At 45.3% G+C, this 16,990-nt stretch overlaps 2 protein-coding genes across 2 annotated transcripts; both read left to right on the top strand.

Annotated features, from left to right (window-relative positions):
* Nucleotides 1–425: 425 nt before the first annotated feature.
* LOC136422500 (G-protein coupled receptor 83-like) lies at nucleotides 426–8,258 on the top strand. Its single transcript, XM_066410271.1, has 3 exons — nucleotides 426–761; nucleotides 6,395–6,898; nucleotides 7,941–8,258. The coding sequence occupies exons 1-3, from the start codon at nucleotides 426–428 to the stop codon at nucleotides 8,256–8,258; spliced, it is 1,158 nt and encodes a 385-aa protein (XP_066266368.1).
* Nucleotides 8,259–10,784: 2,526 nt separating this feature from the next.
* On the top strand, nucleotides 10,785–16,284 carry LOC136422499 (olfactory receptor 5B21-like). Its single transcript, XM_066410270.1, has 5 exons — nucleotides 10,785–11,081; nucleotides 13,577–14,125; nucleotides 14,580–14,621; nucleotides 14,929–15,066; nucleotides 16,147–16,284. Exons 1-5 carry the CDS (start codon nucleotides 10,785–10,787, stop codon nucleotides 16,282–16,284), a joined length of 1,164 nt encoding a protein of 387 aa, XP_066266367.1.
* The last annotated feature ends 706 nt before the right edge of the window (nucleotides 16,285–16,990 follow it).

Raw genomic sequence — 16,990 nt, 5'->3', positions numbered from 1 at the left:
TGAGCTGTTATCCACTGCGTTTAGGGCACGAGATTCGAAGGCAGGGCCCAACCCTCTCTTTCCACCGCCTTTTACCTCCCCAACCGAAGTCAGGTACTCATTTTTACACCTGGGTGGAGTGAGGAAAGACGTGCAAAGTGCCTTTTCAAAGGACACAACGTCTAGCCAGGAATGCCAGGAATAGAATCCATGCATTCGACGCCACTGTACCGTAGTGACTATTGAGTTAAATTGCAGCTTATTACGCGAAGTGACGTGAAACACCGTACCGGTGTAGCTTGGCCTGTAGAATTCGGATTGCAGATACTTAAACCAAGGAAGAAGCAAGAGTCACGCACACCACGCGCGATGTGTGTAGTTGTCTCACGTGGCGCGACGGAATCGTGTCCCTGACCTGAACGTCGCCGCCAAATAAAGACGGCACCATGAATATGACCGAGGTCTTCGGGACGGAGCCCACGGACGCCGCCGGGTGGTTCTTCGGGACGGAGTCCACGGACGCCGCCGGTTGGTTCTTCGGGACGGAGTCCACGGACGCCGCCGGATGGTTCTTCGGGACGGAGGCCACCCCTGTACCGACGGCAGGTGGTCTCCTGTCCGCCGCGGGGTGCACGCTCACGGAGCCGACCCGCTGCGGCATCTATGGCGCCGCCCCGTTTCTACAGCCGCTCCTCATCCTCATCTGGCTCGGCATCCTCTTCTGGTCTCTCTTCGGGAACGGCTGTCTCCTGGCCGCCATGGGCACTACTATGGACATGGAGGTGAGGGAATTAGACTTTCATTATTTCATTTATCAATCAGCATGACAGTCGATGGTGTGTCATCGAATAGCCGAGCGGCTAGGCTAGCGGTTAGTTAAAGTTAAAATCCTCCCACACCATTATTGATGTATAGGGCGGTGCCCATCTCCGTTTCATAGCCCTGGGCCACACTGGTGTAATCACCGCAGCAGGAGGCTAGTCCACTGGCAGTGAAGTGTGTTTAACTTCCATACTGTTTCAGAAGTATGTACCATTTTTATTAAGTCTTTGGTATGACTCAATGCGCCTCTTGTCCAGAGGTGTCCTACCTGGGGCTTGAATCCCAGTCCTTCTGGTCCAAGTAATTTGAACCAGATGTGGTAAGAGGCAGAAGGCGCCGACCACTACACCACAGGGACACCCCTTACGCTAGCGGACATAGGATTCAATAGGGTTCTAAGCCCGGCATTTCTGGCTAGAGAGTATGTCCTTGGTGAGGTAGTTTGTACGACTCACGGTAACGGTTGCCTACTGGCCGCCATGGAATAGTTTCTATTTTTTGTTATAATTGATTGATATTTATGAACATGACAAGGTACGTACAAGACTACGTAGTGGTGACAAACTCTAGCGAGCTGCTGGTATTAGCATCAAACGCAACCAGAAAATAGAAATAGAAGCTAGCAATGATAAACACAAGTACAATAACAACACAGAATTTGGCTTTAGCAGTCCGGGATGGAAGTGGAATTATTCATTTATTCATAATTCTATTCATATTCTTTTTTGAAGGATGGGGAACCACTTTTCGAGGCTGTCTAGTCACAACATTCGAGATACGAAACAACGTAAAAAGAAAACAACATAAGAAAGCAGATCAACCTAGCTTGACTACTTGCTCGCTTTAAAAACGCAGACCTGACATGCCAATTGCAATCTAAAATCAGCAATTCTATCTTTACATAAAACAGAAGTAAAGACGATGAAGAGATGTGGCAGTAATATTAATGCTGAACAAGAGACGGCAATTACGACAAGCAAAATGTGGAAAGGATTGCATGAAACAACAAGATACTCGCACCTACTTAATACACTCTGAATGTGGACGATTAGGTGTCTAGTTCGTGTACTATGTACTTGGTTTGTAGTTGTTGTCGTTGCTTTTATCTTGAGGACGTCGAAAATTTTAAGTTAATGATTCGATCGTAATGAAGATCTTGTTTTGGCTTTCTTTTCCTATGTCTTTCCTTTCTCAAGGGGCTATTCCATTCTCTTGTCGACTTTGAACGTGACAAGTTAAAACTACTTTAAGCTGTCTAACGGAGAGGAAAAGCCTGTAATGGTATACAGCATTAAGTGGAGGGCATATGTAAAAGCGACCTATTTCTGTACGTCCTTGTGCCATAAAAAAAAAGAAACCAGTCTAATTTCCGGGGTACTGACCATACTTGTTGCTGCTGTTGTTGATGTGTATTGTGCAAAGTCTAGGGCGCTTGTTTTTCTGAAACAAAAAGGAACATTCTGTATTGATGAATGATATCGTGAGAGTTGTCAAGATTTTGAGATCGATCTTGTACATCAATCTTGCATTGTTTGTGACAAGACAGGCTAACACAAGAGTAACGTGAAATGGCCCCAAATTCCCTACGTATTTTCTTCATGTTAACAAAATTTTGTTACGTAAAATTTCATGTTATGAAAGTACTCAACACAATGAATAAAGACTACTTCCTTCATATTGAACCTTCAATTTTCTATCACATAAGGCATTTAGCAATTTCTATGTATTTTGTGATTATACATGAATGTAAAATCATTATACATGAATGTATAATCATTCATTAAGGGTGTATACCATGGAGCTTTTGTACGAGTTTTGTCACAAGTAATAGGTATGAAAACATGAAATTAGAGAAGGTCACACTGCACGAAATGGCCTCGGATCCCGGAGGATACGTACAGGGATTCCTCCGGAAATATTAGTTACGTCGAATCCGCCTGTATCCGTCAGTATCCGCCAGTATCCGCCAAAAATACAGAAAAATCCCTGTGCGTATCCGCCGAGATCCGCGGCCATTTCGTACAATTGTGTAGAAAGCGCAGCGTGTTTCCCTATTCGCATATATAGTTGGGGGGGGGGGATTGGGTCACTGAGTGATGTACCAATATATTGAAAGAATTAAACTACAAATCAGCAAAGTCGTGAAATCTTGTTGGATCCATATAATTCCAAATAGAAAGTTTGAGAGGGATCAATCGATTGTTTTCCACAAATCAAACATTTCATTTGGAAGAATATTTTGCGTCTGCTGGCTAGCCTTCTGGTTTCGGTTATTTTGGGTCAGCTCAGGAATATTTCATAAATATGGAAAGGGAAGATTCAAGCCCCAGACAATTAAAGTGCACCTGTTCTATTTCATGTGAACGTACTTCTTGACACATGTGATGGTGATACGGACTCTTCGTTGCTTGAAAGAAGTGCGAAAATTAGCCTGGTAATCATACCATCGGGAGCTCCCCGGTATCTCTACGGTGCTGGGAGTGATGCCCGCCCGCCCAGACAGATTAGCGCGCACGGTGGTAGTTTTACGGGCTTGGTGAAATCAGTTCGCTCCCTACGGTCGGCGATAATACGATATGCCAGCTAAAAAGACAGGCTGACAGAAACAGCCCAATGCTTAGCAGATCGGGCCCGGTAAAACACCCCTAAGCCGACCTGTAGAGACTGGTGACCAGGTTACAATAACATTGGAGAGGTGTGTGCTTAGCACATCGGGCCCGGTAGAACACCCCTAATGCTTCGGTCCCATTTCCAATCCGGGGCCCGGCCAAACAGCTTGTTGGAACGAAAAATATTATATAAAAGACATCAAAAGACACAAAACGTAGAAAAACTACTCCTTACCATATATTGTGTATTTTCTAGGTATGAGTTTTTATTTTTTGTTTTCACAAACAGCCCGGTCGGGCCCCGCTTTGGAAATGGGACCATAGCATAAGCCGACGCATAGATACTGGTGACCAGGTTATGTAAAAATAGGACAACCAGGTACACTTTGCCAGAGGGGTTATCCACGGTTGCTGATTGGACATAACAGCCGGTTGGCTCCGCTGGCAAAGTGTTGACCAACTTGGGCCCCCTTTTTGGCGATACCTCAGGAGCGAGCCTAATGGTACCATGTTGTGTGCAGTCTGCAAGAATCCTAGGAATTGTATGTAATGCATCCACAATAATTTTAGTCCACAAGAATATTAGTCCGCTGCTCAGGAATGTTTACTCATTAATTCCAGATGGTCCCAATGGACCGCAGGACTGTTAGTGGACAGGAATGTGAAGGTAGTGTTTAGCTGACATCTGGATAGTTGAATCTTCAGGAAAAGTCGCTTAGAGGCGCTTCAGGCGATTGGATAAAGGCCAGCGGGTATTCTGAAGTTCCCGGATGCGATTTGACGTCTACAGTATCATGAGGTTTATACGAGGCGTTATGTTTGCTGGCGAAAAGCGTAGGCTGTACGTTGTTGAGTTCTTGCTTTGGAGACATTTGCATATATCTGAATGCCACGACGTCGACCCAACACGGAAAACCGAAAACGCAACGTGATACATGTACTCCGCATTAAGCCGGGGGACTTGTGGCTCTCGGCAAAACTTGACGAAAACACTAACAGAGACCATCGTCGCCATGTCATTTTTCGTTGCCAGTCTTGTTTGCCTTTGTTTTAAACATCATATGAGGGACTTATTAACCAACCCGGAGGGAAAATGGCGGTTGGGGTGGGCTGCAGCTGAAAAGGAATGAATACCAGACCATGTTATTACTGTGTCAATTCTAAATGAAATCGATTATGCTTCCTTTTGATTATAATTGACCTCTTGTTGTATTATCATTAATCGATTCTAGACTGATTGCAGCTGCAGGGTGTTCAGACTATTACTGCAGCAGCAGAACATAGTGGACTACTAGATCCTACAACTATATCGATTCTAATACGTCTACTTTCAGTTAGTTCATACACATGTGTCTTAAGATTGTATATTACTTTCTGTGATTGTGGCACCCCCATATCAGCATACCCTGGGAAACCAGCACTAGCCCGGTCAACTCTCGGGCTAGAATTAACTCACCCATTGCGCTAATTTATATTTGCGGGCTTGGAGCTTTGGGCTGCAGAAGTGACCGGCTAAACGGACCAATAACAGTCTGACTCCCAGGGTAATATTAGCAATGCGGCCTGGCCATTGGCCACCGCGTATAGCCTTTTTGCAAACCAAATAAAATAAAACATGTACTAATAGATACCAGGCTCCAAGTCTAGACGTCTAAGAAGTTCCTAGTTATTATATAACCTGGCGGGAACCTACCCGATGTTATATTTCTATCAGATATTTCCATAGATATTTTTGTGATCAGCTTAGATCGACGCACAAATATGTGCTTCATGCATAACTTAGAATAGATACACATTGTTGAATTCAAAGTACGGCAAATACGCCAGGAATTGAAACGGTTTATATAACAGCGTAAATGACTGGAATGCCCCACTTTTTGTATCATCTCTGCCTACGTTCTGCGTTTTTGTATGCCGCTGTATTTGTTGTTTATGTAAGTACTACTTTTTGGCGACACCCCAGGGGCGCAGCCGATGGTGTTAACTGTTGAGACTATTCTAAAGGAAACGATGTAGGACAGTAGGATCCAGTAAAACAAGGCAAAACTCCCTTCATTTCATCGATTGTCAGGCCTTCCTGGACACACTGGGCCCCAAACACGGATGATTTCCGTAATTTTTTTTTTCAAATCATCCTAACTTAAAGGGCAAGGCACGTTGTCTACGTGCCATAATGTTGGTAGTCTGACCTTTTGGTCAAGGCAGCATAGATACGTGCCTGACAAGGGGGCAAACTGGCCAGATTGAATTTCAACATATTCAACGCTTCCAGGATGTCATCAAAGGTCGCAAACAGCCAGCCCGTGACAGGTCTCAGTACAGGGGTGTCAGATCTTTATTGACGTATTTTGCACCACTTTGGCAAATTACAATTGTGGCTAGTGGGGTCGTGTGGCGTAACGGCAGGGTGTTCGGCCAAGAACCAAGAGGTCCCGAGTTCGAATCCCCCTTACGCCACCGATGTTGTGCCCTTTGGAAAGGCACACGACTTTCCTCACTTCGCCCAGGTGTATTGAAAAATGGGTATGTTGTTATCTGTACGTGGCACTGTTAATATAAGTTATAAAAACTTGAGTGCAGTGCCACGTCGTCCGTCGTCAAAAACCGAAGTAGAAAAAAAAACAATTCAACTAAAAACGAGCACAGTAATTACGTAAGCTCAACTGTTTATCAGACATACAATATGCTACATAATTATCGGGACGGGGGGAGATACAGACTTCCTGGCACCTTTGACCCACTCCTGGGGTTCCGAACGCATCTTTAAGATATGAGTCAGTCATTGAGGAAGACTGTAGAGGTGTGATACGGCTGTGGAGCTGAAAATAGATCCTTGTAATGCAAACAATCACAACTGGATCATGGAAGTCGTCTATGTTCGTAGTAATCATAGCACAATGCTTAACTTTCCTCCAAGTTTAGCATTGTATTACAATCACAGCTGGAATACGACACTGACCTGTACGTTTTGTTTGTAAATGCAGGAACGCGGAAACTACTTCCTGGCCGGGATGGCGGTGGCAGACATCCTGCTCGCCCTGGTCCACGCCCCGGCCTCCATCTCTTCTCTGGTGTCGGGCGAGCCGATGACGGAGGGATGGTGCAAGATACAGGCCTTCCTGTCTCCCGGTGCTTTTAACCTGTCCATGAGCTTCATGACCGGCCTTTGGTACTGTCGCTACCGCTACATCGTCTACCCGCTCACCTACCAGGCCACCGTTACCGCGCGCCGCATCGCCGTCGCCATGGTGATGAGTGTCGTCATCAGCTTCCTTCCTCCAGCCATCTTCGTGCTGCGTCACAGCGTCGCCGGCGCCGCCTCGGCGAATCTCGCGAGACCCACCGGCCTGACCATCCCGTGTAACGTCGGCGGACCGGAGCGATCCGTCAACCTGGTGGTGGACATCTTGCAGTTCGGCGTCTGCACGTTCTGCATCGTGCGGGTTCTCTTTGAGGCCCGCAAGCATCGCGTCCAGATCGCCAACCAGGTATAGTTGTATTTTGTATCATTTGTATTTTGTATTTATTGAAAATGAAGGACAAGTCATTACACTGGGTCAGCCTAGGCAGCTTTTGCTGGTAACGGCTGACCCACAAATACAGACGAACATACAGTAAGATCCTTACACTATCATAATACATACATAGTTAATACGATACAATACAATGCATAAAAAAAGTATAAAATCATTGGACTCAGTAACAACCATGCAATATATACATTAACATAATAATATACATTAACATAATAAAGTCGTTGAGGGAAATCCGGAATGGTCTACAATAATATAGCATTGCGGTGGAATAGATGGAAGGTTGATAGGAGGTAAATTCAAAATCAGGACAACAGGTGGGATTTGCATCGGGCCTTGTATATTTGTATTTGTATTTATTGACAATGAAAGACAAGTCATTACACTGGGTCAGCCTAGGCAGCTTTCGCTGGTAGCGGCTGACCCACAAATACAGACGAGCATACAGTAAGATCCTTACACTACCATAATACATACATAGTTAATACGATACAATACAATGCATAAAAAAGTATAAAATCATTTGACTCAGTAGGGGAATGGTCTACGATGATATAGCATTGCAGTGGAATAGATGGAAGGTTGATAGGTTTAGTTGTAACGGTTTATTGATTCAAAACATATTGTTAAAACATGTTTATTATTTATTTATTTATCTATTACTCAATTCTTCACCTAATGTACATAAGCAGGGAGAGCACAACTGCATTATCCCTGAATTGAGTACAATTTCTTACATTGTTCATTAAAATACATCAAGAAACCAAGGACAAATACAAAGTCGCGACAACAGCAGCCCTCAGGCTGCATGGACATTCCAAAGATGATACTTATTAAAATAACTGAGTATCATCGGGTAACAGAAATACATATATATCTAAAAATCCACAATCGAATAAAACATTACAAATTGAGAGGTCCTATATAACAAGTGAAATGGTATTCAAAATCTAGTAGAAACCGGAACAATATTGCCCATATTGTCAATATTTTACAGGTGCCGGCACTGGCCTGGGTGGAGCAGGACAACGCCTGGAAGGTCCAGATGAAAATCGTCTACACTCATCTCATCACAGTGGGGGTCAACAGCCTGACCTGGCTCCCGATCCTCGCGATCGGCGGCATGCTAACCTCGGGCACCCTCGTCCTGAACAACGGCACGTCCGTCTGGCTGGAGGTGTTCTGGATGTTGAACCAGACCTCCACCTTCTCCGACTCCGTGGTCTTCGCCTTCCGCTACGAGATCTACCGCAAGGCGCTGCGGCAGCTGGTCAGGAGGATCCGGCAGGTCATCGACGAGCTCCAGTACGACTGAGGTCCGGCCGATCATTTATCACCATCTATCTTTCCATCCAACGGGAAACATAGCACATGTGTCGTCATCTGGTTTCGTCATCATCATCATCATCATCATCATCATCATCATCATCATCATCATCATCATCATCATCATCATCATCATCATCATCATCATCATCATCATCATCATCATCATCATCATCATCATCATCATCATCATCATCATCATCATCATCATCATCATCATCATCATCTGTCGACCCCGGGGGACGGGGCAAGTCCATGCACCACCGAGGGCCACACAAGTCTATCCGCCAAGGCCGCACCCGGGTACCGGTCCTCGCCACGTCGATTCCGGTGTCTCTGGAGAGAACCCTCGGGAAGGTTCTGGTGTTCTGGATGGTGAACCAGACCTTCACGCTCTCCGACTCCGTGGTGTTCGCCTTCCGCTACGAGATCTACCGCAAGGCGCTGCGGCAGCTGGTCAGGAAGATCCGCCAGCTCATCGACGAGTTCCAGTACGACTGAAGCCACGTATCATTGCCTTCGGCAGGAAGGTTATGTTTTGTGTGCCGTTCATGGCTTGCTGTGTGTGTTTATTTGTAGACAGCATAACTGGAGAAGCTGTTGGTGAATCTTTATGATATTTGATATAGGTGGTAAGGGTTTGGAAAACAATGGTCAGGTTTGATAATGGACCTCCTAGCAGCTCCTCCGGCTCGCTCACCATGGGCAACGGCACGTCGATCTGGCTGGAGGTGTTCTGGACCTCCACGTTCTTCGACTCCGTGGTGTTCGCCTTCCGCTACGAGATCTACCGCAAGGCGCTGCGGCAGCTGGTCAGGAAGATCAGGCAGCTCATCGACGAGCTCCAGTACGATTGAGGTCCGGCCGGCCATATAACTTTTGGCTTGGCGACATAAAGAAAACGGGACAAAATAGAAAGCCCGACAAAAACGCCTAAAAACACGCCAAAAACCAATCGGAGCCGACTCTCTGCTTGGAGAGTAATAACAAAACTATATCTTTCCATCCAACGGGGGAAAACAGCGCATTTTTCGCCATCTGGTTCGTCTTAAGGCAACTGGTCTAGAAGATCCGGCAACTCATTGAAGAACTCGAGTGTGACTGAAGGACGTCCGTAAAGTTTTATCAGCTGAACTTATCACGTACGTGGTTGGTTGGTTGGTTGGTTGGTTGAGTACTAGTAGTTTGGAAATAGGACAAGCAGGACATAGTAAAAGTACTGGACACTGAACAGGAATCAATGAGGCCATGCACATCAGTGTACTCCAACTTCTTGCCATTGCCGCGTAATATTCAATGCTCTTTCACCTTAGTTGTGAGAATCCCATGGGGTGACAACGATTCAATAACCTTACGTGATTGTGATGTGATAATGTGAATATATGAAAGCCATGCCTCAGTTATATTGATAAGGTAGAATAACATTTTATCTGTAACCGCGCACAATTACGTGTAGTTAAAATCTCAGTTGTGATCGGTGACAACGCTTCTATTACAATATGGACTCTGACGCAATTTGAAGCTATGTGGTGGTGTATACGTTACATCAAGCACCAATGACAGTTCTGTTTTAGTGTTTTCTAGTTAAATAGTAAACAGATCGTCCAGTGGCAAGATAGTAGCGAATAACCACCGACACTATGTCGAAAAATAGATTGTCTTGACACCAGAATATCTGCTTGCAGTTAAGATTAGCATTTAGCACTAAGGACAGGTATCGGTGTGAGTACTCATTTTGTAGAGAAAATACATTTGTGGGGATGGATACATTGGATATAAAATATTTTTAAACTGATGGTGTTTGACTGAGCGTTTCGTTGCCTATCTATCAGACCCGGGGGCAGTCGTAAACCAGCTACTTTAGTGACGTCGACGGCGTCACGTCAAATAAAGTAAAAACTTAATTATACTACATGAATTGATATCAGAGACTTACCTTGAGTCAGTCTGTGTTGTGATATATGACTAGCGTTTAGTTGCATGGTTATCAGAACCGGGGTCAGACCTAAATCAACTTACTACTTAAGCTTCGTCATCACGTCAAATAAAGTAGACATTTTGTACGTTGATGAAGGTTAGACATCCAGGTAATAAGATACGCTAAAAACAGTTACTCAAGCAAATGTATAAAATTTTGAAACAGTCAGACGTTTCAGACAGAATCCTCTATCTTACAGTCTTACTGATGAAAGATAAAGGATGATATGCTGTCTGAAACGTCTGACTGTTTCAAAATTGTATCCAGTTGGTTGAGTAACTCTTTTTAGTCGTCAAAATTTTATACTTCATGAATCAAAATCACAGACTTAAGAGTCAGTATGTGTCATGATGTAACGTGATGCGAAACATAATGTTGCTTTTATTGTGCCATTATGAATTGTGGGTCATCAACGCAGAAAAGGATAAACAGCCATTTGGCCTTTGATATTTCCGGCCTGTGTATCGGTCGAACTGAGCTGCCGAGTGTCTGGTTGGAGAGCCGCAGCGACCGCTCATAAACAGCAAATAAACTAGTATGAATATAACAGAAGTTGTTACTGAGGCCGCCAATACCACCACGTGGTTCCTCGGGACGGAGCCACCGGACGCCGCCGGATGGTCTTTCGGGACGGAGGCCACCCCTGTACCGACGGCAGGTGGTCTCCCGCCCGACGCGGGCTGCACGCTCACGGAGCCGACCCGCTGCGGCATCTACGGCGCCGCCCCGTTTCTACAGCCGCTCCTCATCCTCATCTGGCTCGGCTTCCTTCTCTGGTCTCTCTTCGGGAACGGCTGTCTCCTGGCCGCCATGGGGACCACTATGGACATGGAGGTGGGGAAACTGTGTATCTAATTTATTATCTCCATGAAAATGGAGATATTGTTTTGGGTGTGTCCATGTGTGTGTGTGTGTGTGTGTGTGTGTGTGTGTGTGTGTGTGTGTGTGTGTGTGTGTGTGTGTTTGTGTTTCCAGATTTTTGTAGTCAGCATAACTGAAGAACATCTGTTTGGATGATGATCATATTTGGTACGTGGTGAAAAATTTCGAAAACGAAGCTTCAGGTCAACATCGGTTTTGGGCTTTTTGGTATGTGGAGTACTGCAGCAAAACATTGGTTTTTTCTAAATCTTTTGACCTGGACATCCTATGGTCTTAATTTGTTGCCAGTAGATAGCTTGTGATGCAAGGAACAAACCTACACCACGGTTTGGGCCCCCTAACAGCATGTTCACATTCATTTTGCGAGAACTGGGCATCGGCAAGTAGAGAGTAGGTGAAGACAATGCTAAAGCACCACGTAATAGTACGAGAAAAGCGAGGTAAGGCTTCAGAGATGGTGTAGCAAGTATAGCCAAAATAATTTTCTCCAATATGCAGTTTAAGGCAATATCAATTTCAAGCAAGTACAACGTTTTTTTACCATATGGCGCAACCGTAAATACGTGCCTGTGGCTGGTATTTCCCTTATTTTGCCATAATAATTTGGTACGCTGTTGGCCACTGCATATGCAAAAGAAAATCGTCCAGTTCCAGACAATCATTTTGTCACTCAGCGGCCGTTCCTTTCATGTAGCCATTCCAGTGATGCCATTCCAGTGATCACTCCATGTGATTATGGAGTCGTGAATATATGATTATGATATGGAAATAGCAGTATATCCAACACTTAGAGGCGTCGCGGTTACGCAGTAGCAGGGTGTTTGGCCCAGAACCCAGAGGCACCTGGCCCATATAATATAATATACAAAGAAGAAAGACTACATAAAAAACAATACAAGAAACCTATGACCTAACTTATACTATCTTTTAAAAGCAAGGTTAACATAATGTCTCCAGAAGGTACTGTAGTGGAATGACTCAGAATGTATGAATATAACATTCTCCGAGCAGAGCGCAGACGGGAAACAAAAGAGTGCGACAGTTTCCGAAGCCGGGCATCAAGTATGTCTGTTGTTAGCAAATAACCAACTAGTATTAGACTGCCTACTCACGCCGAACATTAATTTCAGAGCGCTGTTCGAATCCGTGGTCCCCTGATTTGTCTCGTTGGCGTTGTGCCCTCGGGAAAGATACTTTACACGACTTTCCTCATTTCACTCAGGTGAAAATCTAGCACATAAAAGAGCCCACCCCGCTTATCGAAAAGATAATTGGATTACAGCAAGTACTTTTATTAGGTATCGCGCAGCGGTTGAATACGTCGTGACATTCAGTGGTTAATGTCAGAGCACTCAACTACATGTTCTCGTACTTCTAATCCGTCTGCAAATGTTGCGCCTGTGATAGTTTCCGCATGAGTCATTAGATGTATCCCATGGCTTCCTGAGAAATGTACACTTCGCATGACTGTGTGTAGGACTAAGCTTGTACAGGTCTGTGCAAGACTGTGTCCGACCGACCACTGCACTTGTGATCAACTCCTTTATCAATTCCCGAATAAGTAAGCTTGAAGAAATTGTAAACTTTTACTTACAACAATTTCATTCGATTTTGCAAAACAAAGACTTCAACAGTTACTATCAACTCGATGAACCATCAATTAGCTGCGAACGAATCATCACTAGACCGGGACCGGGGGCGTTACAGACTTCCATGCGCCTTTGACCGACTACGACAGTCACGTGACTGCCAAGGCCCTTGTCTTAACGTAGACCAGTCATCCGGTCGTTCTGTTTTGTACCATAAGTCTAAACTAGTAGTAGAAGGAGATTCTCGGAAGTGGCCTAGAAAATGAGAAACATAAATAGCACGCCGTCTACGTAATTCGTCCAGTATCATAAAATGATAGCTTGGTGTCTCTCCGTCTCTTTTTGGTGTAATATCTTGCAGTCCAGGTGGGACATCATATCATGGTTCTTGGGATTTTTACGCAAATTCATGCAAGCGTATGTAAATCAAACAAATATGCCCCAAATTGACCAGAAAGCAGTCTAACTTGTGTGATATTTGTCCAAATGACGTCAAACTTGGAGACAGTCACAAGCGACATGAGAGTGTTCATCTTCTGACCCTCGGAAGCTAGTGCCTGGCGTGTTTCTATAGCAACCATCTCCGTATTTCCATAGCAACGTAAAATTCGCAGTGAATTCGCAGTCGCGACGACAAAAGTCACCGCGACTGCGAATTCACTCCTGTTGTGGTAGACCAGTCATCTTCAGTAAGACTATTCAAATGGTGAATATGTTGGATGGTGTCAGGGACTCGCGATCGGTGTCCTGAATGTTAATGCAGACATCGACGTCGTGGCACGGGGACTCAATGTGTCATGATGTGTTGTGAAACCTCAGAAGACAAGACTCATGACCGTCTGTGTGATTCTAATGTAGGAGCGCGGAAACTACTTCCTGGCTGGGATCGCGGTGGCAGACATCCTGCTCGCCCTGGTCCACGCCCCGGCCTCCATCTCCTCACTGGCGTCGGGCGAACTGACCACCGAAGGCTGGTGCAAAGTCCAGGCCGTCCTCTCTCCTGGCCTCGTCAACCTGTCTATGAGCTTCATGGCCGGCCTGTGGTACTGTCGCTACCGCTACATCGTTCACCCGTTCTCTTACCAGGCCACCGTCACCACGCGCCGCATCGCCGTCGCCATGGTGATGAGTGTCGTCATCAGCTTCCTTCCTCCCGCCATCTTCGTGCTGCGTCACGCCGTCTCTGACGTCACCACAGTGGTGAACATCGCCCACCCGCCCGTCCTGACCATCCCCTGCAACGTGGGGGTTCCGGAGCGCCCGATCAGCCTGTTCGTGGACATCTTCCTGTTCGGCGTGTGCGTGTTCTGCATCGTTCGGGTCCTGATGGAGGCCCGCAAGCATCACGTGCAGATCGCCAATCAGGTGCCGGCACAGGCCTGGGCAGAGCAGGACAACGCCTTCAAGGTTCGTGTTTGTTTGTTTGTTTGTTTTTTGTTTGTTTGTTTGTTTGTTCGGCGTGTGCGTGTTTGCATCGTCCGGGTCCTGCTGGAGGCCCGCAAGCATCACGTGCAGATCGCCAATCAGGTGCCAGCACAGGCCTGGGCAGAGCAGGACAACGCCTTCAAGGTTCGTGTTTGTTTGTTTGTTTTTCTGCTCCTTTGTTTGTTTGCTTGATTGATTGTAAGTAAGCGTAACTGGCCATGTGACAGGTGGGAAGAATAATTTGTTACTGTCCCTGGTGCTGAATCGTGAAGAAGTGCTGTTGTGCGCACCAATGGAAGACTCGGTAGATCAGAAGAAAGAAGAAGCGTGTCATAGATTAAGCATAGTTTTCGTAGTATTTTCTTGATATTCTAATACATTTATCCCTTTGATGGGCATGAGTATGCAATAAACCTCATGGTCAATGTCTCCGTAGATCCAGATCAAAGTCGTGTACACGCACCTCATCACCCTGGCCGTGAACTGTCTCGAGTGAGCAAATTGGTGCCTTTTCTGTTTTGTGATCTGCTAGGGATTCGAACCTAGAACCTCTAGATCCAAGGTTAACAACCTAATTTCGGCCATCATATCGTCACCTCAGGTCCAGATCAAAATCGTGTACACGCACCTCATCACCCTGTGCGTATGTGCGTAAACTGTCTCGAGTGAGAAAATTGGTGTGAAGTGCCTTTTCTGTTGTATGATCTGCATGCTAGGGATTCAAACCCAGAACCTTTAGATCCAAGGTTAACAACCTAATTTCGACCATCATATCGTCACCTCAGGTCCAGATCAAGATCGTGTACACACACCTCATCACCCTGGCCGTGAACTGCCTGACGTGGCTCCCCATCCTCATCATCGGCGGCATGTTCTCCTCCGGGGCGCTCACCATGGGCAACGCCACGTCCGTCTGGCTGGAGGTGTTTATTTTATTTTATTCGCATATATTTACATATATTTACAGAGTATTAGTATGACCGGTGCAATGGCCTAGTGGGTAGAGTGTTCGCCTTGCCGTAGGTCGTGAGTTCGAACCCCGGCCGTGTCATACCAAGGACTAAAAAAATGGTACATACTGCTTTCTCTGCTTAGCACTCAGCATTTGGGAAAGGGTATGGAAGTTAAACACACTTCACTACCAGTGGACTAGCCCCCTGCTGTGGTGACTTGCACAAAGTTGTGTGGCCCAGGGCTACAGAAACGGAGATGGGCGCCGCCTTATGCACCTTCGGTGCGGGGAGTACTTTAACTTTAACAGAGTATTAGGCAGGAAGCGATTGCTTATTTGAAGCCTTCTACTCAATACATAAAAGATAGACATAATGACATACATAAATACAAGATGGATAAAAGGAAAATAACAATAAACAGTACATTCAAATTGGTATCTATCATTAAGTGAATCTGCCTGTACAGTTGATGTCAGTATAAACTATATCGAGTATATTATAGTTTTGTAAGTATGAGAGTGACGTGGAACCGCGTAACAGAAGAGAACACAATGAGCTGTCGTTAAGTAGATGAGGGTCAGTTATGTTGGATAGGGCTGATAACATACGCCAAAAATAATTACTCAAGCAACATTAACTGGATAAGATTTTGAAACAGTCAGACGTTTCAGACGTCGACAGTATCCACTGTCTTTCGTCAGTGACTAACGATAGGACTGAGAACACCAGGTTTTATACCAAAACTCTGAATAGATATGTTAATGAGGTAAAGACAATTTAGGATGCCTTGAAGTAGTCTTTAAAAAGAAGATTAATTAAAGACAAGGTTTATGCCAATAGTTCAATTAGCTACAGTAACTGTTGTTCTAGTACAGTAAAACAGTAACTAAATGTTGTTTGTCCGGGGGTGGTGGGCAGTGCATTATCCCAGGTGCCTGAAAGTTGAACGCGTAGACCCCCTTTCCTGTTGAGTAATTATTTTTGGCGTATCTTATTACCTGGATGTCTAACCTTCATCAAAGGCTGATAACATTGTTCTTCTTTCCGGAGGTGTTCTGGATGTTGAACCAGACCTCAACATTCTCCGACTCCGTGGTGTTCGCCTTCCGCTACGAGATCTACCGCAAGGCGCTGCGGCAGCTGGTCAGGAGGATCAGGCAGCTCATCGACGAGTACCGGGATGACTGAAGCCACGTATCATTGCCTGCGGCAGGAAGGTTATGTTTTGTGTGTAGTTTATGGCTTGCTGTGTGTGTGTATTTGTAGACAGCATAACTCGAGAAGCTGTTGGTGGATCTTTATGATATTTGATATAGGTGGTAAGGGGTTGAAAAAGTCCGGCCGGCCATCTTTTAGTTATTTAATACCTTTGCTAAGGTCATGCTTTCCTGTGTGTGTGTGCGGTAGTGTGTGTGTGTGTGTGTATGTGCGGTGTTTTTGTGGTAGTGTGACTGTGTGTGTGTATTTGCAAGCCGGACACTGCTTTAAGTCAGCTGGTCAGGAGGATCAGGCAGCTCAACGACGAAGTACAACGCTACAGTACGACTGAAGTCCGGCCGGCCATCTCGCATTTATTTAGTACCTTTGCTAGGGGCATGTTTTCCGGTGTGTGTGTGTGTGTGTGTGTGTGTGTGTGTGTGTGTGTGTGTTGTGTGTGTGTCTTTGAGAGAGTGTAAGTGTGTGTGTTTGCAAGAACTCTACTTAAGTCTGTTCATATTTTATGTGTGTGTGTGTGTGTTTGTGGTAGTCCGTGTGTGTGTGTGTGTGTGTGTGTGTGTGTCAATATGACTTGGCTTGTAGAATGAAACACGAATTGCACCCTGTGAACACATTTATTGAAGTTATGTGGAATTGTGTATGTACATGTATATATGATTGTTTTGATTATTGTAAC

This window comes from Branchiostoma lanceolatum, chromosome 17 (assembly GCF_035083965.1).
Source record: "Branchiostoma lanceolatum isolate klBraLanc5 chromosome 17, klBraLanc5.hap2, whole genome shotgun sequence".
Taxonomy (NCBI): Eukaryota; Metazoa; Chordata; class Leptocardii; order Amphioxiformes; family Branchiostomatidae; genus Branchiostoma; species Branchiostoma lanceolatum.
Note: the sequence above shows the minus strand (reverse complement) of the source record. Positions and strands in the feature narration are given on the sequence as shown.